Raw genomic sequence first — 21357 nt, 5'->3', positions numbered from 1 at the left:
TGTTAACTTTGACTTATTTAGTGCATTGACCTACCTTCTTTTATGTTGATTGCATCTTTTGCTAAATTAGGAATATATTTAGTAGAATAAGAATAAATTTTCAAAATCATTGTTCTTATAATATGTTTTTCAAAAATAGGATTTTCAAATTTACTATTATTTATATTTTTTAAAATATTTATAAAATTTACTTACTTAGTCAAAGGGGGAGAGAAAGTTTAAATTCAAGTATAAATTTTTTCAAATATAAATTTTCAAAATATTCTAAATTATAAATTTTCAAAATGTATTTTTTTAAAAATGGACTTGGAAAATTTTTAAACCTTCACTAACTTTTATAAAGTATTTTTGGAAAATATTTTCAAAAATCAAAATATAACTTGGATGGTTTTTAAACAAATTGACAAAGCAAAAAAACCATGTCAAGTTTAGGGGGAGAGATAAGAACTATGCTTTCAAAATTTTCTCTGAGTATATCTTAATTTAGAGGGGGAGAAAAGGGGAAGTCACACTTTTTAAACTTAAAATTTTTTGTGCATTGTTGACTTAAAGTTATTATTAACTTATTTTTATTAAATCATTTATATTTATCTTGGAACTTAAGTTGTCATAATAAAAAGGGGAAGATTGTTGGTGCAAGAAGCACCAGATGATTGAATCTAGATTTTGATAATGGCAAAGGGTTCAAGTTAAATATGTGAAATAGACTAACAAGCTAAACTAAGTATGTATGTAGCACAGAAAAGTCCTAGTTGAGGTTAGGCAAAGGAAGCCCTAGTTGCGGTTAGGCAAGAAAGCCCTAGTGGCGACTAGGCAAGAAAGACATAGTTTAGGGGACTGGGCAAGAAAGTCCTAGTCAAGAGGGCTGGGTAGGAAGTCTTGGCAGATTTAAGCACCAAGTGGAAAGTGTAGACAAAAAATAGTAGGAGTAAAATCCATCTTAAAGACATTCAAGATGCAAAAAATAGTACCGAGGCTTTAATAAAAATTAAACTGGTGTCACCAAGTATTGTGGATCATGAATTTGTTATACAAGAAGTTGTACAGCGGATTAGATAAAAAGACAAGGGACTCAGACATGGCTTGAGAATTATTTCTCATTGAAGGACTTAGGTGAAGCAGTCTACATTTTAGGCATCAAGATCTATAGAGCTAGATCTAACAGATTGCTTGGCTTAAGTCAGAGTACATATATTGATAAGGTATTTAATCAATTTATCATGCAAAATTTTAAAAAGGGATTTTTATCGATGTCACATAGTGTGAGTCTTTCAAACAATGTACTCTTCTAAGGAGGAGAGGGACCATATATTAGATTCCTTATGTATTTGCTCTAGCGTCTATCATATACGCCATGCTCTGTGCTCGCACTGATATCTTGTATGCATTGAGCATGATGAGCAGATATTAGTCAGATTCAGGTGAAAGTCACTAGACAGCTGTTAAGAATGTTCTTAAGTACTTACGAAAGATGAAAGAATATTTCTTAATATTTGGAGGCGATGAGGAGCTCGTTGTAAATAGTTATAGTGATGCAAGCTTTCAAACTGACAAGGATGATTCTAGATTACAGTTAGGGTATGTTATTTACTTGAATGATGGTGTTGTGAGCTGGAAGAGTTTGAAGCAAGATACAGTCGTAGATTCTACAATAGAAGCCGAGTATATTGCTGCCTCTGATGCAGCAAAGGAGGTTGTTTGGATCTAGAAGTTCATTGTAGAGCTTGATGTGGTTCCTAGCATAACGAACCTAACAGACCTCTATTATAATAACAATGAGGCTATTGCACATGCTAAGGAACTATGCTCTCATCAGCGATCTAAACACATACAACGGTAGTTCCATTTCATTCGAGAAATCACCGATAGAGGAGATGTAAGGTTATGTAGAGTACCGACTTATGCTAATATCATGGATCCTTTGACCAAAGCTTTGACACATAAGAAGCATGATGGTCACACTAGATCATTGGGTATTAGATATTTCAGTGATTGACACTAGTGAGAGATTGTTAGTGTTAGCCCTAGAGCCAATCATGAGATGATTGACTAGAGAACTTTTTATATCATGTTTTATTAATAAAGGTAAAATTTTGGTTATTATATTTACTTCATGTTTGTGCCAAATAAATAAGTATAATAATGTCCTTAGATAGTAGGTTTTAATCTATATCATATCAATTGATTTAATTGATAATGAGATGATGTAGAGAACACTGCTCTTAATTATTTCTAGTCAAGCATTAATATACAAGGACAATAGTAATGTGTTGATACTAACATGTATGCCAATTTATGACTTGATTTCACAAGTCAATGGATATAGAATATCACGTTGACACATGAGTATATATTGGAGAATATATACTAAATTGATCCGACCATAAGAAAATTTCGTGGATGGTTATATGAGTATCATAAACTTTCTTATAGTGACTATTGGTATGAATAATCCTTAGATATGAAGTCACTACAGTTCTCTATATAAAGAGTTGTATACTTTGATATTGTGAAACGTTATCCGTAACAGAGTAGATTATAAAATTGACCATGGGATATGCAATGAATTATGCAGAGGGATGTGAGTAATGTAAATGAGATCTATCTCTCCCATATGACACGAGTGATATCTGTGGGCTCCTTGATCGAGTAACGACTACTAGAATGAATAGTCATGCTCAAATGAGTCAATATAAAATATTAAGCTTATTTGCTTGAGTAAGCCTATTCGGGAATCAAGAAACACAAATATTGATAAGAGGATGACACGGTCTATGCCTCATTGATTAATATCAATATCGAAGATAGAAGGACAAAATTATATATTATAATATGCCTAATTTAGATCACAATCAATATTTAATTTAAATCAGAGTTCAAATATCAAAACTTATGTAATATCACATTCTTAGAATATAATTATACCAACACACCTTTTGCTTGCGTTTTTTTTTTCAATTTAGGCAATTACCTTTTAACTCTCTCTTTTCTACAAATGAAATATTTTATTAATATTCTCTTCTCTTTTTTGTTCTTGGCTTTCAATATTTTCATTATGTCATTTGAACTCCAATTTTGATCCCTTTGTTCTTATCACTATGATTACGGTGACGATGATGATAAATTTCTCCTTTCCGTTCAATGGGATCATAATCTTAATACACCTCTCTGTCTATTATGATTAGAGTTGATAATATTCAATATGACCCAATATTAATAGCTTCTATCATTTAAATAAAATTATTTATATATATATATATATATTCTTCTATTTTTGTGGATCGATTTACTTGTAATATGATTAATACAATAGAATTTGCCATCCCTAATTATAATTTAATTACACTAAGGGCAAAAATTGAGGATTTTCCTTTTCTTTTCCTTTTGTTTATACCAACGACGATAGCTCGCCAATTGGTGAAGTCTGAGTCATCTTTTCGGCGAACTGTGGAACCCGGAACCCGCCCGATAAATGAAATGCCCTTTCCTCTACTTTTGAAATCCAAGGCGGGAGAGGAGATTACGGGGCGTCCATGGCAGAAACCCTAACATCGTCCCAGTCTGCTACGGAATCGATCCACTTGGAAACCATTCGCAGGTAAGATTGTCGGTGCTGTTTCTGGTCTGTTTTCCTTGTGAAATTATCCTTTTGCTTTTTCCTGCGACTAATCTTCGGTCATTTGTGTTGCATTCATACTTTCACTTCAACATCGAAATCTTGAAGTCGCTTGAAGGTTCTCTCTGAGACGCGAGACAATCTCTTGAACTCTGCTGATGCCTCATCGGAGGATTCGAAGACGTTAGAGGATTGCATTTTCAATTTTGAGGCATGTCTCTAGTTTGCCCTAATTTACTTCCTTTTTTTTTGCCTAGTTTCTTATGAGACTCGTTTTCTTTCTTTCAATTCTTCAACGTGCTATGAATGCTTAAATTATCTCAGGAAAAGCTTAAGCAGCTTGATGGGCAGGAACGATATGTTGCATCTCTAAGCCTTGAAGAATTAGGCAAGATACTACTCATCTGACGGTTTAAGAATTTTGCAATTCATGCACGTGTTACCTTCCTTTTCTATTTTATTGGGATATCATTTATCACCTGGGATTAATTAATGACGTTCTCCTTGCTAGAGCATATGTGTTTTTTGGTGTTTGGGAAGCATTGTTTGTTCTGTTTGATTTTTTTCCTTTCTCGTTTGTTCAACAATTATCAGGTGTTTTGTGTTATATTGATGGATATTCTCTCTATTCACTTGAGTCAGTTTTGTTATATTGCAGATGCATACGTGGATAAATTGAAAAAGGCGATCTGCTCAGCGGAAGAAGAGAACTTGAAAGTTTCCAGTGAAATTGAGGCACTCACGAAAATGTTTGTTGAAGGTAACTATACTAAGATGTTACATTCTTATTCTAAGTGACGTGATACCATTAACAACTTGGAATGTTGCAGACTCTGTTCAATTGGATGGTGAAATTGAAGCATTGAGTTACTCAATGAACTTCATTAATGCAGAGGTGGTACTTTTCTGTCCTTATGTCTTTCATCTAGCCTGCTGACTTCTACATATATTTATTAATTTTAGAGTTTCAGATCTGCAACTCTTGCCACATCTTTTTGATATTTAAGTTTTCAATCAAATGACCCCTTCAAGATTGTAGTATCAACAGAAAATAATTCAGTAGCCACATATATATACACATGGTTTTAGCAGTCAATATTGTTCTAAAGTATATTAAATACAAAGTTACCACACCATATTAGAGTTCCCAAATGTAGTCTTGTTATGCTCATTTTTTTGGAATACATTTTTGAGGGAATTTGGGTTGTAGTACTCCAATGCTATAGTAGGACATCAATGTTCCATCCTGTCTTCCACTTGTGTTTTTCTGATCCTACTTAATAAAAAACAGTAAGTTAGTTATTGTGAAATGATTTGTAGTGACTCATTGAAAACTCGATCTTAATATCAGTTGTCATCAAATGTTTATTGGCAATGAGATTCATATTTTGGGATTAATTTTGATAAATCCAGGATTGCTTCATTCTTGGTTATGCTCATGAGTTAATTTCAAATGTCAACCAACCATTTTCTTTAATGACTGTTAAAGAAAGATTTAATGCTTAAATTCTGAATGATTTCTCCTAGCTAACACAAGAAATCATCTAACTGTACTATTTCATCTCTGGCTTGTTATGAGGTCTACCATAAATGAGGATAATCATTTCTAATTTTGCAGGGCCTAAATTCTTTGAGTTCAATTCATGCTGATGATAGGGTACTCAATGGAATGATGCATGAAAGCCCATTGCACTTGTTTAATGAGTGCAAATTTGAGGTGCTAGAGCTTTTGACCTGTGTTACTGTTAACTTTTAGTCTATATATTTCCTAGAAGTCTGTCCCATATAAATTGTTAAAGTTTATTTAGCTTGACTTCTCATTTATTGATGGTCTCAAGATTTGCTTCTTTACTTGTGACAAGTTGAACATTCATCTTGCTAGTATATTAATGCTTTTGCTTTAAATATATTGTAAAAGTTAACATTAGTACCAGATGTGGATAGGTGACCAAGATGCTAATTATGCGTTTGATTAGTCATGATCAAGTATTACAACCTGATGAATGATTGCATATGTTGATGTGCTATCCAACAAATCCTCAGTTTAAGATCACAAAAACCAAAAAATGGTCAGCAGATTGGACTACTGTAGCAGAGAGCTTTTTGGTCAAAGGGGAAGAAGAAAGGCCAGGGACAATGAAGTTAATTTAATGAAGACTAATTATTTTTCCTTTTTGGCAATGACAATCACTTGTTTAATTACAGGTTACTGTTCACTTCACTTGCTTCCTTATCACTCTATTGATTCTTTCAAGGTGAGGAGTAAAGAAACATAACATACGAGGGATTGTAGGATTTTTGTTGGTTAGATTGTGTGTAATGGTTCATAGAATTGAATTGTTCTAGACTGATCTTCAGTTGAGAGAAATATTTTGCATTAAAAATTGAGAGAAAAAGGTGTATCTAGTTTAAGTTGCCAACAGTGTTTTGTTCATTCTGAAATCCTCTATTTTGATGCATTAAGCAATAGGTTATGCAACTTTCTTGTTTCATTTGGACTTGCTAGTTATTCCATACTTGTCCATTTTCTAGGCTCCTTACAAGCATGATGCAAGATACTACTTGAAACTCTATACTTTCTAGAGAAGTCTTGAGTAGGCATCAGACATGTGGAATTATCTATCCATGAATTAGCAACTCACATTTCAAGGTTAATACTCTTAGATGACATACCATAACAAAGTAGTACCTTTAGGAAAAGATGAAAAAGAGCCATCAAGGATTGAAATAGAGATTGTCTTCACTCAATTGGTTTGTCTAAAGATTCATAAGGAGGGCGAGTTAAGGCAATTCTAACAAGTATCTGTTGTCAATTGATACGTGGTAGATATGGAGCATCTTGTTCTATGGTCTTCAAGGTGATAAACTACATGATCATTAATGATGCTTCGAGGATTGTCTAGATTACATTGCCAAGTAGAATGATTGTCCCATTCAAAAGATTGTCGAGATCATGATTGTCAAAATTGATCGATACTAATTTTAATAGTCTGAGCTTGATAAGTATTAACAGAGGCTTATGTAAACTTTCTTGAGTAATGGATCATGTCAAGAAAGATTGATGAGGAGAAAAACTAGGGTTTCATAAAAATCAGCTATAAATGATCTAGATTTCATTATAGGATGGATATAAATGGTCGAAATTTGGCTAACAAGAGTGAGAATGGATGAAATTAATTAGAATTTTGTCAAATGAGGTTGCTTTTGGAAATCTTGATATTTCTTGTATCCAAATGAATTTGCATATAGGGAGAGAGAATGTTCCACACTCACTTGAGTCACACCTTAAATTTCTTACTTTTAGCAGCTAGAGGAACTTTGCCCATGGAGTAAACCTCACCATGGTCGGTCCCAAGCCCGATTAAAAGAGGAGGTTGCATTAGGTTGCTAGCTAGAGTAAAACATAGGCAAATATTATGTATGAATCCATCAAACTATTCATTAATGCTAGGTTATTCCCGGAAGTAATGCATTGTAGAGTCTGACTGCAACATCTTGGTAAAGACTATTATATCTTTATGAGAACTTGAATGTAGTGTTAAATATGTAAGAGTTTTCACATCTTAGGTTGGATAAGAACATACATTATAGGAATGCTAATGTCTTATATCTGGAATATGAAACGTAGGAATGTTTACTGGCAAAATAATGGAGCTAGTGGATATGATGACTCAAATACAACATGGGATAAGATGACGTCAAATTTAAGACAGTGGCCAAGAGTACTCGGTGAATCAAGAGGACAGAGATCATCAAATAAAGAATTTTAGTGGTGGAATGAGGAAGTACAAAAGAAATTGAAGGAAAAAAGAATAGCTTATTACTATACACTTGTAAGAATGAAGAAAATTTTAAAAGTACGCCATTGCCAAAAAAGAGACCAAGAAAGCAGTGAGTGAAACCAAAAATAAAACTTTTGAATGCTTGTATCTACAACTTGATACAAAAGAAGGGGAAATGAACATCTATAGAATAACTAAAGCGAGGGAGAGAAAAATAGGAGATTTTATCTAAATAAGATATATTAAAAATGGATCCAATAAAGTACTAGTAAAGGATGAGGAAATAAAAGAGCGATGGTAGAGATATTTAAGTAGGTCAGTATAGAAATTTAAATTTTTATCAAAGAATTCAAATTTTATAAATAGAACAAATGATTAAGAACCAGTTTCACATAGATATACAAGTTTTCAAGTTTGACAATGCCCGTGACTTCTTTAATTCCAATCTGGGTTCATATCTGAATGACCATGGCATTGTACATCAAAGTTCCCATGTAGAAACTCCACAACAAAACGGGATTGCTGAATGTAAAAATCGTCGCATATTAGAAGTATCTCGATCCTTGCTAATTCAAGCTAATGCCCCAAAAAGTTTTTGGGGTGAAGCTGTTCTTATGACAACCTACCTGATAAATAGGATGTCTTCTCGTGTCATCAACTTCCAAACACCCCTCCAAGCCCTTGTCCACTTCTACCAAACTCTCATCTTGTTTCAAAAATTCCATTAAAAATCTTTGGTTGTACTGTCTTTGTCCATATCTACCCCCATAACAGAAGTAAGCTTGATGAACGTGCAATTAAATGCATGTTCATTGGGTACTCTCCGAATAAAAAGGGTTACAAATGCTTCTCACCTACAGCCAAGAAATTCTACACTACCATGGATGTCACCTTTTTTGAAGGACGCCCGTTCTTCTCTAATTCTGAAATTTAGGGGGAGAGTCGTACACTTGAATCTCAGAATTGGAATTGGTCCTCTCTAATTGACACTCTACCATGTGTGTCTCAGCCACCTATTGATAATCAACCATCTCCTTTGGTCGACCAATCTCTTTTGACCGACCAACCCTAGCCTTTTGACAGTCCATTCAGTCATCTCAATCTTCTAGATAGATCTGTTAAAGTTTACACAAGGAGAAAACACCCGGAACAGACCAAGCACAATCAGGAAATAACTCTGAATCCAATGATGCACGAAATAACATAGGTTGAACTAGCAATTAGTCCACAGTCAGAGCCCATGGATTCTAAGTCACTAGATAATTCTATCTCCAACTTGGATCTACCAATTGCTTTTCGGAAAGGTACCAGATCCTGTACAATGCATCCAATTCAGAATCATTTGTCATATGTCAGTCTCTCACAGAAGTTTAGAGCTTTTGTCTCAACACTAGACAAAATCCAGATTCCTAGAGATGTATTTGAAGCCCAACAAAGTCTTGCCTGGCATGCTGCTGTCCTTGAAGAATATCGAGCTCTAAAAGAAAATGAAACTTGGATATTCACACCACTACCACCTGGAAAGAGAGATGTTGGATGTAAATGGGTTTTTTTCTATGAAACAGAAGGCAGATGGAAGTGTTGATCGATTTAAGGCACGTCTAGTAGCAAAAGGATTCACACAGTCCTATGGGATTGACTATCATGAGACTTTTGCTCCAGTTACCAAGTTTAATACTGTGAGAGTTCTCCTATCTTGTACTGTAAATCAAGAATGACCAATATTCCAACTGGATGTAAAAAATACATTCCTAAATGGAGATTTAGTTGAAGAAGTATATATGAAAATTCCACTAGGATTTGAGAATGATCAAACAAGAGGGAAAGTGTGTAAACTCAAGAAATCTTTGTATGGACTCAAGCAGTCACCGCGGGCATGGTTCAAGAGGTTTTCCAAGGTCTTGAAGCTGGAGGGCTACTATCAATCCCAAGCCGATCATACATTATTTGTAAAGCACGCTCCCAATGCTAAGGTGACCATTCTAATTGTATACGTCGATGATATAGTACTCACACGAGACAATGAAGAGGAAATAAAACGACTTAAAAATGTCCTATCCAAGGAATTTGAGATGAAGGACCTAGGACTTCTCAGATATTTTCTTGGTATGGAAGTCGGTAGATCTCGGCAAGGAATATCTGTCTTGCAACGCAAATATGTGTTAGACTTGCTTCGCGAAACTGGTATGAGTGGTTGTCGTCCATCGGAAATACCTATGGATCCTAATGTCAAATTGAAGGTTGGAACAAAAGAAGAAACTGCGGATAGGGAGCAGTATTAATGCCTAGTAGGTAAATTGATTTACCTCATACACGACCAGATATCAATTATGCAGTGAGTCGTGTTAGTCAGTTCCTCACCAATCCTTCAGTTGATCACTTGAAGGCTGTTCATATAATCTTAAGATATTTGAAGGGAGATCCTGGAAAAGGATTTTTCTTTAAGAAAATGATAAATTGATTAGTGGAAATCTTTACAGATGCTGACTGGGTAGGATCTCAGAGTGATCGAAAGTCAACATCTGGTTATTGCTCATTCGTGTGGGGAAATTTGGTCACTTGGCGCAGCAAGAAACAGTCAGTAGTTGCTCGTAGTAGTGCTGAGGCAGAACTCCAAGCCTTAGCTCAAGGCGTTTGTGAAGGAATATGGTTAAAACGATTGTTAAAAGAGCTCAGGATTAATTTTCAAGGTCCTATACAGGTGATGTGTGACAATCAGTCAGCTATGACAATGACTAAGAATCCTGTCCAACATGATCGATCAAAACATATTGAAATTGATTGACATTTTCTCAATGAGATACAAGATAAAATTGTATTGATGAATTATGTCCCTTCTCATCAACAAGTTGCAGATATTCTCACCAAGGCTCTATTCAGATCCACCTTCAGTGAACTTAATCACAGATTGGGCTTAATGAGTATCTATCGTATAGTTTGAGGGGGAGTGTGGAAAATCAAACTATCCTAATTTAGATGATTCTGCTACAGCTGTTAATATCTTGTATTTATAGCTAACCTAATTTAGATGATTCTGCTATAGTTGTTAATATCTTATATTTATAGCTATCTTGTAATCAATAGGAAACCAATCACACAATTTGGTTCCTATTAATTAGAATTAATTAGTTTCCTATTAATTAGAATTTCTGTATTTAGCTAATACCTCATGTATTTATATCTCTCCTATTCTCATGAATAAAATATCTCTTTTTCTCCTAAAAACCACAAAAGATAATTAACTTTATAATTTTTATGAAGATATTAAATGTTAATGTAAAAAATGCTATTTAATTAATTTACAATATATAAGTTTGAATATAACTTATAATTAGTATTAACTATATTATTTATGAATTAATATCTATATTAATATTTAATAAAATTATATTTGATTGTATATATTAATAACTTTATTAAGTTAATCTCTGTTATGTAAATTTAGTTTATTTATAACTTCTGCTTAATTAGGTACATATTTTAATAGCTTAATAATATTATGGTACTAATATAAAAATGTCATTTATGTCATCAAGGAAAGATTTATGTTATATTAATTTAAACTTAAAATTATATAATTTAAACTTATTTATAAACTTGATCATTACTTGCTAATATAACATGAGAATAACTTATGAATATAATTTGATAACAATTTAATAAGTTTATTAATATAATTTTTTAAATTAATGAATTTATAGAAGGGGAGCCTTGGCACAAGGGTAAAAGTTGCTGTCGTGTGACCTAGTGGTTATGGGTTCGAGTCGCGGAAACAACCTCTTGTAATGCAGGTTAAGATTGTGTACAATAGATCCTTCCTCGGGACTCCGCATTAGCAGGAGCTTCGTACACCGGGCTGCTCTTTTTTAATGAATTTATAAATTAATTATTCATCTTGTATAATCTTCTTCCTTGGTTGATGTAAAGTCACCACCTCTACTTGGCCTCTTCGACCTGATTGGAATGATTATCTGACCTTTGTCAATGGTTGATTTCTTCTTGACTACACCAATTACACTTCCTTGCCTTCCATCGCCTCTAATTTGTTGATCTTTGTTGGTGTGTCTTTTTTTCTTATTCTCGCCCTTCATTCTATATTTGATTTTCCCATTTGACAATTGGGGTTCTTTGTCTTGGTTTGTATAGGTTGTCATAATGTGACACTCATTCAGTATCAGTTGGAACTATAACAACAAGGACTACATAACTTCAGAAAGCTCATGTAGGCACAACATCAATATCATCTGCCTATGAATTACAAAGCTTGTGCTGATTGAAAAGGCATGACACTTAAACTGCAAATAACTTGTAGATTTACTACAACTAAAACTTAATTTTTTTTTAAGCATTCGATCTTGATGCCAGCATAGATACCATTTGGACAACTTTTGATATTTGGACTCCTCAACTATCCCTTTGAACTTGTGTGGGTTAGAAATCCTCAAACACTGATGCTTTTAGTAGACTGACGTGATATCCATCACACACACACATATATATATATATATATATATATTCTCAAAATAGCTGTGATGGACACTTGAATCCACACCATAGTTGAATTTAACTTAGTTGATGACCATAGTTGAAATTTGAGATGTCATGTTGTATAATTGCCTTCATTTATTCTTAGACGCATGCTATATAATTGTTAATGCATTCATTTTTGTATTTGGCAGCTCTAATTTATTAGCCTTTTATTTTGTTCTTTTATTAGGCTTAACCTTTTGGGCCTGCTATTTCTCAACCTATTGAAAGATTTAGAGTATTTTTTCTTATTTGGTTAGGAGAATTTTCTATTTCATTTAAAAGTTGAAACGCTAAACAAAATAAATATTTAGTATTAAATATCTTGACGCATTTAAATTTATCGGTGTTATTTTATTTTCTGAAAGCTCACTGAAAATAGAATATTTTCATGAACCAAAACGATAAATCAATATTTTGTATGTAGTTTTCTACTGATAACCTTGGTTTTCTGAACAGTTTAAAAAGATTATTTCCCTTAGCACCCAAAAGTTGCATTCTTTTGCACATATGAGTGTTTATGGCTTTATGCCCTGTTATTCATATGTTATTGTCATTAATATTTTACACATTTTTTTAGACGTGGATCTGGGCCATCTGGCTACTATACTGAGGCAAGATAACTCTGGATGGTGTAGTTGTTCATTTATCTGGCAACACAACCAAAATCCTAACCTTTGTTTCCATTGTTACCTTTACTTCTATCTGAATGCTTGAAACTTGAGGGTAGAAATATGCACAGCACTATTCTTCTGATTTGCTTGTCTATTTAGTCTCATTCTTTAAAATTTTTTTATTGCTTTTCTGGCTTACTGAAAATATTTCAATGTTTTGTTTATCATGTTCACCATGGTAGCTTCTTCCATTTCCTGATTATATTTGTTACTTAATGTTGAATAATATGTACAGATTTTTGAACTTAATCAGCGGATTAAGAAGAGTGAAGAAAATCTAATCCTTTTGCAGGATCTCGATTATGCTTTGAAAAGGTACACTAAATTTTGTAAATTTTTATGCTTATCTTTGCAATTCTTATTTTTCTATGGATATATAAATTATAAAGTTATCTAATATATTAACACACGAAAAGTTTACACACTTCTTCCAATTGTTTCTTAATCATATTCACCTTTTTTCTTTTTTTTTAAATGAACGATCATGAAGACTTGCATCTGTTGAGTTATCTTGCCTTATGACTTTGAGTTGTAAAGTTCAGGTGGTTTTGTCAAGACTGAGATGCCATTCTCTTGTGGAACAATTTCTTTCTTCTTTGATGACTTTTGCAAAAAATTTGTTGAAACTAATTTTATTTAATGATCTAGGTGTAGCTGGTTTGGATATAATTGCTACACACTGCAATGTTTCATTTAGAACCATTGCTTAAACTGAAATGTGGATGACATGGTCTTGTGTTTCATGAAAGCATAATATTTCATTTATGTCATGATTTTTATTTTATCTTTTTGGTTCACTCTTTATCTAGAGTCTTTATGCAGGTGTAAATATACAACAAGAATAGCAGCAAGAAGCCATGATTTCCAAATTCTAACTATTTAGGTTATCTAGGTGGGCCATGATTTTCGTTTGATCTTTATGGATCCCTCTTTATCTGAAGTTTTTATTCAGTGCAAATATACAATAACGATAGCAGCAACAAATCTTAATTCCAAATCCCAATTAGTTGGGATTAGTTACATGGTTCTTGTTCAGCCATTGAATTCTATGAAGACTGATAGTAATATCTAGATCTTTAAGTATCTTTTTATAATTATCTTGAAGCTTGTTCTTGAAAATTTAGAATGCTGATGTATAGAAGTAGTTGGATATCTGGACTGCACGACCTTGAGAGCTTTGTTCCTATACAAGGGATGAGTTCCTTGCTGGTAATGGTATCAATCACAGTATCACCATCATAACGAAAATATACAAGACCAATTGAATAAGTAATAAGTGCTGAAATTTTTTAAAATAGTCTGGACACATGCTTACATAATGTAAATATGATAATAGAATTCGTCTTCCATGTATTTGTTAGGTATCTCTAAGCATGGCTAAATTGTAAATAAGTCCGATCTTGAGTGATTGTCTTGACTTTGCGAACTTAGAGATCAAAGGAAAATGGGGCATGAGCACAAAAGTACAAAATGGAGCAAGAAGGGAGATGCATGATATAATCTCATAGAGGCAAAGAAAGCATTTAGCAAACCGATTAAAATTTCATCGTTCTCTTGCATAGGTTATCACCAATTATTACTCGTTAATTCCTCTTTAACTTCTCTTGGGTGTGCACACTTTTATTCCATGATTGATCTTTAAGGGTGTATGCATATATCTTTATTTTATTTGAAATGAATGTTTCATATAGAAGGGCGAATACACCTGTAACTACCTACACCAAGCCTGCATAATGCATGAGGATGAAACTGTCTGCACTTAGTTGTGTGAGGACACTGTCTTAATATAGATTAGAGTTAGTTTCCTTGTGAAGCGCTAAGGAACTAAAGTCCCATTGTAGCACGGGGTTGAAGCTTTTAATGCAAGTTCTCTATTAGAGGGGCAATTCTTATCTTTTTTAGGTTACATTAGATACAAGGATTATTATTAACTAGAAATTGATAGGATATTGTAAACATAAATAGGTAATTGAGTGCAATATAGGAAGCAATGAAAATGAAAGATAATCAATAACAGTAAGAGTATAAAGAGTAAATTTGACTTATAGTTCCACCTGCATGTATATTTTCAAGAATGCTAAGATCGTATGAAGTTGGAAAGAAAAAATAAATTGCTATCCTCATTATTTAATCCACCATAAATTTATCTTTTCTTTTACCCCATTTGTATTATCTTATCAATTTCACTATATTTTAATCATTCTCAAGGTAAAGTATATCAAAACAAGCCAAACACCCACATGGACAAGGTCCCATATTTGCATTGGCTTGCCTTAAGGATCTCTAAACTCCTCTAGTTGGTAGATCTACATGGATACACCACATCACACTCCAAAATATAAAATTGGTAATTAATAAAAGAATGAACTATTACAGTAACTCTCCCTATAAGATATCACTTGGGCATACCACCAGGGTTTGACCCTGCTACACAAAAGATTGTTTGTTGTCTTGCTAAAAACTATTAACAAGATTTAATAAATTCATGTATCAAGTACTTCAAACCATGCCAACATGATAGAAGCATGCTCATGAAACTTATTATAAGGGTCTTGATGTACCCCCCTACAAACAAAATCATATAAGAAAACTATTCTGTTTTTGCTCTTAAACAAGAACGAGATCCTTTCAGTAAAAGGCCCTACATTCTTGGTAAAAGGGCAATAAGACAATTATAACAACCAAAATTTCATATGGACTAGTGGTGTAATCAACATTCAAGCATAAAGTCAATCTTTACCTCCATAATTGTTCCAATCTATTCATAAATACTCAAGTGTCCTCAATAGAAACAAGGTACTTGATGCACGTTAACTAATAAGTATCTCATCATGGCTAACATCAAATAGAGAATGGGGGAGCATGAGAGTCTTATTGTTGAGGGGAATTAGATTTTGATAGTGAATATACAACTCTGGCCATAAATCATGGGCGCCGACACAAATTAACCATAGCAATTATAACGAGATCTCAAAAAAGAGTAGTTAACAACCATTCTTGATGACATGATCCATACACCGTAAAATAAACCATACAACACTTTAAATTAAACTACACAAAAAGTTTAAGGCAAGGAATTACCTATTGATGAACCCTAGTCAATATCTAATTGGGTTTCTTGGTGACATTTGCTTCAGAGGGATGCGACAGTAGAACCAATAGGTAATGCTCAACTTGGCTCTATTATAGCCATTAATTATCATAGAAGAGGGGGGAAACAAGCAAAGGAAAGAAACACAATGGGGGTTATGATGCTTGCAAAGGAAAGAAACACAATGGTGGTTTTGATGCTAGGATTTGCAATGGAGTGTGGGCGGTTATGGTTCAGAGGGAAGGCTTGAGCCCTAAATTGGCTGACACTGCTACTAGGCTGAGAGGAAATTTCAATGTGGATTATGCCAAGATAAGATCATGAGGGAGGCATCCAGACTTTTGTCAGTGGTTATGCAAAGGGTGGAGCATTGCATAGGGGTTGCAAAGGTTATGTGGATTTATACAAAGAGGTGAGCGACCACAAATGGGGCAACAAGAGAGAGTGGGGTTTCGCGTGTGAGTCTAGGCTTTGAAGAAAGTTTGGGTTTAAGTTAACCTCTTGATTAATCCCCTTATGTTTTTCTTTTTTTTATTGGTGACTTAATATTGACTACTTGTAAGTTAAAGTATGTGTCTCTTTTATTCTATGTAGGTTTTTATAAATCATTTGTGTTGGTTGACATGAGTGAAACTTTATAGTTCCATTTGTCGATTGACATGTAAAACAAGTTCAAGACCATTGATATGAAAAGAGAGCTAGGCTTCCATGATAGACCTTTAATAAGCAATTGGGATGGAACTTTCCATGAGTGGTTGCAAGGGCCATGATTCTGCAAGTGACTATTGAGTTTCCGGGAGTTCTTGTAAGAGCTAGGCTTTCACAAGCAACCATGGCGGCTAGACTACTGCAAGAGTTAGGATTCCACTGTGTTGTCATGAGGCTTCTGGGAGGGGACTTTGCAACGAGGGATCTTTTTCTGCAAATGCGATTCCTTCCTCTTCTCCCACCTCCTCCTTTCAATCTTCTTTCTCTTCTTTGTCACCAGCTCTTTTCCTCCCTCCTTGATGCCCCCTTGTAAGGCATGTTGGCATGCTAAGACTGACACTCTATCCTTTTGGCAGGAGACACTCTATCCTTTTGGCAGGAGACTAAAACCTTGGCTCACGATAGTATTTCAAAACTTTGATTCTATAAGCACCTCCTTCTCCTTTAGGTCTTTTGGTTGTTTTACTTGGGGTTTTGGTATAATCATTTAACGGTTGCTAGTGATAACCATTTTATGTCAGTTTTTGTGAATCATAGCTAAACTCTTGCTTTTCTTTTGGATGCACCATTATCAATTATATCTTTGAGTTATATACATTGAAGTTAAGTTTTTCTTAAAGCTTTTTGCTATGATATTTTAGGATAACCACAAGACTAATCTAGAACATGTATGATATAAAGCCTAGTAATTCTAACCAAAATTACTTATATGTTTTCTTAGCTCAAATTAATACGGGCATGATATCTTGGCATGCGGCACTAGTCTATATTGACTAAACAAACAAGAGGTTAATTGCAAATGCTAGTTGAAGTAGGTGCACACTTTATATGCATATTGATTTGAAATAATGTGGTTATCTCACCAGTTCCTTATGCTCAAGTCTTACCTGAAATTTATTTCAGGTTAACAGGTTATCTATCATATGGATCAAATAATTCTCTTTTCATGTTGAAAAAAATTCTGACACTGAACATTAATTTAATGCTCGTATGTTTCTAAGGATTCCTGTTAGATTTCCATATATGTGCACTCTTTACAGATTTTGTTGGAATATTTATTTACAGAAATTAACAATGTTGCTACATTGCTTGTTTTCTTTAACAGAAACTTTACTTAAGAAAGTGTTTGATTTCTATTAGTAGTTATATAATCCCTGAAGCCTCAGCTAAGGACAACCTTTTAAACTTGTTCTTGAGTGCTTACAGCTGTGAACTATCTTGCATTCTATGTGCATATAAATATATTTTTTCTGTGTTTTCTTAACCATTTTCCTTTCATTTTCTAGGTTTGAAGCATATAGACAACTTGAAGCTATGTTTTCTGGATTAAGAGTTATTGATATACAAGGATGTTGTGTTAGGCTGTCACTAAAGACATATATTCCTAACATAGACAACATTCTTCTTAGGCATAAAGTGGATTTTGTGGAGCCACCTATATCTGAACATGAGATGCTGGTAGAATTTTCTGAGAGGAATATGGATATAAAGAGCATGGAGGTAGATTTGTTATTATAAGTGAATTTGCTTTTATAACTAATCCTATTTGCTATGCCATTTTGAATCCCGTAGCAAATAAATATCTTTATCTAATTCCTTTGTAAATTAGTCAGTAGGATAACTAGAACACTACTTTAAGACAATTGAAAAAATTTCTTGATTGCACTTTGGAGTTTTAGTCATTTAGAAAGTCTTTAATGTTTAAAGCTATTGCTTGTCATTACAATTGTACTATATATAATAATAAGCTCGACTTCCGTTTGTCATGGACTTGCATTTGTCTCGCCCCAGAGTCTAGTATCCACTTACTTAGAGGTACCTTCACTTAGCAAGTTCACTTAGTGACACTACAATAATAGAAAACCAAGAACATCACAAGTAATCACTAATTCAAAATAAACAAGTTTTCTAACACACATACACTCATATATATATATGTTAGATTGTGGTGATAGTGAGGTGAACGTGAGTGTCAGAGGGGGAGGGGGTGAATAGCATGTTTGTAAATAAAATTGATAATTTTCTCTTGTTGCGATCCTAACAAGTTCACAAACTAAGAACAAGAAAGCACAAACCACACATAGTGACATAAGCAATTTAACGTAGTTCGACAGTCCTTAGACTCAGTCCACAACTTATTATTTTTTGATGGATCACTCCTAGAATCTTCTATCTTTCTCCTCTTCAATAAGGTGCTGAAAGTGGAGAAACCTTTTATAAGATTGTTAATGGAAGTAGAAGAGGCATACAACAGAGAACAATAAAGCACACAATAAGAAAACACACAACAGAATATGACAATAATATAAAGAATAAGATCTATTGTTGTTGCTATTTATGGCCCCCCTTTTTAAAGCTTCTTATACAAATTGCTTTGTAGGCATGATCTTGCAAATGTGACACACGTCAATTGATTGATACATCACTATTAGTTGACTGCATGGTTTGCAAAATTGCGATCTAGATCGTAGGAATGATCCTATGATCCGGAAGTACCAAAACGATCCAGGAATGTTTGGAATCGTGTTTTGTAGTGGAGTCGGAGCAGATGAGTAGAATTGGTCAGGATCGGTATGATCCTACGTTACAATGATTCTACATATTGAGAGACCATAACTTTTGATTTGGTTTGAATACGGGGCGCACAATATATCAAATCGAAGCTCGTTTAAAGATCTACAATTGGTTACCGGGTGTAACCCATAACGACCCAATCTTAGGCTAAAAAAATGTCATTTAAAGACTTTTTGGAGGCTCCAAAGAATTTAAGTCCCTTTTATTAAGGTTATGTTCGTCTTTTGCATCATTAGGGTTTTGAGACTATTTAAACAATTGTTTAGTTGCTTTTAGGGCATTATCTTTATTTGAGTTAATATTTATTCAATTAAACCAAGAGAAGAATTCTCTGCATTTGGTGATTTTTTATATCTTCCCTAAAAAATTCTCTATTAGAACTAACCTACAGAATAATCGCTATTCTGTTAGACATCAGGTAATAATGTCATCTGCGGTGTCGAGTATTGACGGATGCATGTATATGCAAAATTAAATGCAAATAACCTTTTTTGATATTTTTTCTAATTATTAATCATGTACCATAAAATTTCAAGAGTTTTTGATAGGATTGTACGATTTTACGATTCGATCCCGATCGATCCGATCCTAACTCCAAATCGATCATGTGTAGGATCACGATACTATAAACTATGGTTGATTGATACAACTAATTTCTATGGCATGCAACTGATTCTTATGGCTCGCAATCGATTCCTGTGATGACTGTTTAATCTAGGGTTCATTAGTAGATTAGAAATCACCTATTAGTCGATAAGCCTTGATCAAATCTTGCGACTAGTGATCATTTCCTTCAATTTCTCCGATAACACTTGTATTAGTCAACTAATCACAAATAATAGTCGACTAGTCCAATAGAAACATGATACAATAGAATATTTCTCAGTCAACTACACTAGTCGATTGAACTATTAATTGATCACTTATAGACATTCAATTGATTGCACGATTAGAAACAAACATATAGTAAGTTTCATGGTCGATTGTTCTGGTCAACTCATAATTTGACTTCGATCCATTTAATGGTCGAGTCCGCCTAAGTTGAATTCTACTTATATTTGAGTATATTTTCACTCAACTCTCAACTCACCAATAGCAGCCTTCCTCCATTAGCCTCTCCTCAAGCTTCTCGTTCCTTAGATGCATTGAGCCCTCTGCCACCTTTTATGCCATTCTTTTCGCTTCGCTTATGTAGTGCGTCTCCAACAGTCTTCTCTTCTCATCCTTAGACACATTGAGTCTCTGGCTCCCTTTTCGTGCCATTGTTGTCGCTCTACTTGCATGATATACTTCCTTGGTACAACTACCTTTGATCCTCGTCATGCGGTTCCTTAGGTGTTCCATATCACTCTTCTCTGATCTTTCCCGAACCTTGAACTGTCAAGTATTCCATGTGTGCACACTTAGACATAAATCAAACACACAACAACAACGTAACTTAAACTCTTTGCTTAAACATTAAAATTTGTGATCGCATCAGACTACTTGTGGGCTAAAAGTATCATGTTTGGCAAATCGTTTAAGTTAAAAAAACCCAGCATATGTAAATATAATGCTAAAAATGCAGTAAATGCAAGAAAAGCAAAATGGAACCTAATTCAAACCTATTCCTAGGCTCCCTCTTCAGATAAGCTTGCCATTGAGCAAAATAACCTACATCGACTTCCTTTTTTGGAAATCTAGGGCTCTTAACTTAACTTGCTTTTCCCTTTTTAACAAATAAAAAATGAGTTTCCAAACTAAATTAGAGATAACACATTAATTCAAATGTTGCATTTAATTAGTCAACTACTACTTAGTGTCGGTCCGAAATAGTTGATTGTAATTAGTAAGTAGTAACTCATGCCAATGTTAACAAATTCACTATAAATTCTATAAAAATCAGGAAAATATAAAATTTTAAACACTGGTTTGTTACATACCATATTTTCACAAAAAATATTTATTGAAAAATTAGATTATTTTTTGAAATTGACTATGTGAGCATACAACTTACATACCAAGTTAACCATAAACATATTTTAATCTCTTTTTACTATGATCATCCTAGGGTTTTCTAAATGCTAATAACATATTTTGACACCTATGTTTACTTGGTATTTTCTAGGTATTAAACTTTTTCAAACTTTCCTAACTGTCATTTGTCACTTAGGAGCTTGTAATCTAAAATTTTGGTTAGGTGTCCTTTACCCTAAAACTTTTCTACTACAACATGCCCTTTGACTTTTCATTAACAAATTTAAAATGTTTAATCCAACAGAATATCTTTCTAAGACTACCTTAAGGGTTCTTACCTTTTCCCTAGGTCTTTAGCCTCTAATTTCTCAAGATAATTTCTAGGGCATGAATTTCTAATTTAGATACAAGTGAGCCTATTAACTTCTT

At 33.7% G+C, this 21357-nt stretch overlaps 1 protein-coding gene across 2 annotated transcripts in view; it reads left to right on the top strand.

Moving 5' to 3' along the window:
* The first annotated feature begins 3498 nt into the window (after positions 1-3498).
* LOC141846778 (uncharacterized) overlaps positions 3499-21357 on the top strand; it is a 60465-nt gene continuing 42606 nt past the window's right edge. Inside the window, exons 1-8 of one of the 2 annotated variants that reach the window (XM_074734826.1) lie at positions 3499-3598; positions 3725-3827; positions 3941-4004; positions 4275-4376; positions 4447-4511; positions 5235-5333; positions 12835-12914; positions 17685-17898. In XM_074734826.1, the coding sequence (XP_074590927.1) occupies positions 3534-3598; positions 3725-3827; positions 3941-4004; positions 4275-4376; positions 4447-4511; positions 5235-5333; positions 12835-12914; positions 17685-17898 (792 nt within the window). In that variant the 5' untranslated portion in view covers positions 3499-3533. Of the gene's footprint in view, positions 3599-3724; positions 3828-3940; positions 4005-4274; positions 4377-4446; positions 4515-5234; positions 5334-12834; positions 12915-17684; positions 17899-21357 lie in introns of both variants that reach the window. The other variant, XM_074734825.1, reaches the window with a different exon arrangement.

Source organism: Curcuma longa, chromosome 15 (genome assembly GCF_044706935.1).
Source record: "Curcuma longa cultivar G26 ecotype Majalengka, Jawa Barat chromosome 15, ITB_CL_G26_1.1, whole genome shotgun sequence".
Lineage (NCBI taxonomy): Eukaryota > Viridiplantae > Streptophyta > Magnoliopsida > Zingiberales > Zingiberaceae > Curcuma > Curcuma longa.
The sequence above is the reverse complement of the archived record's forward strand: the minus strand, read 5'-3'. Positions and strand labels throughout refer to the sequence as shown.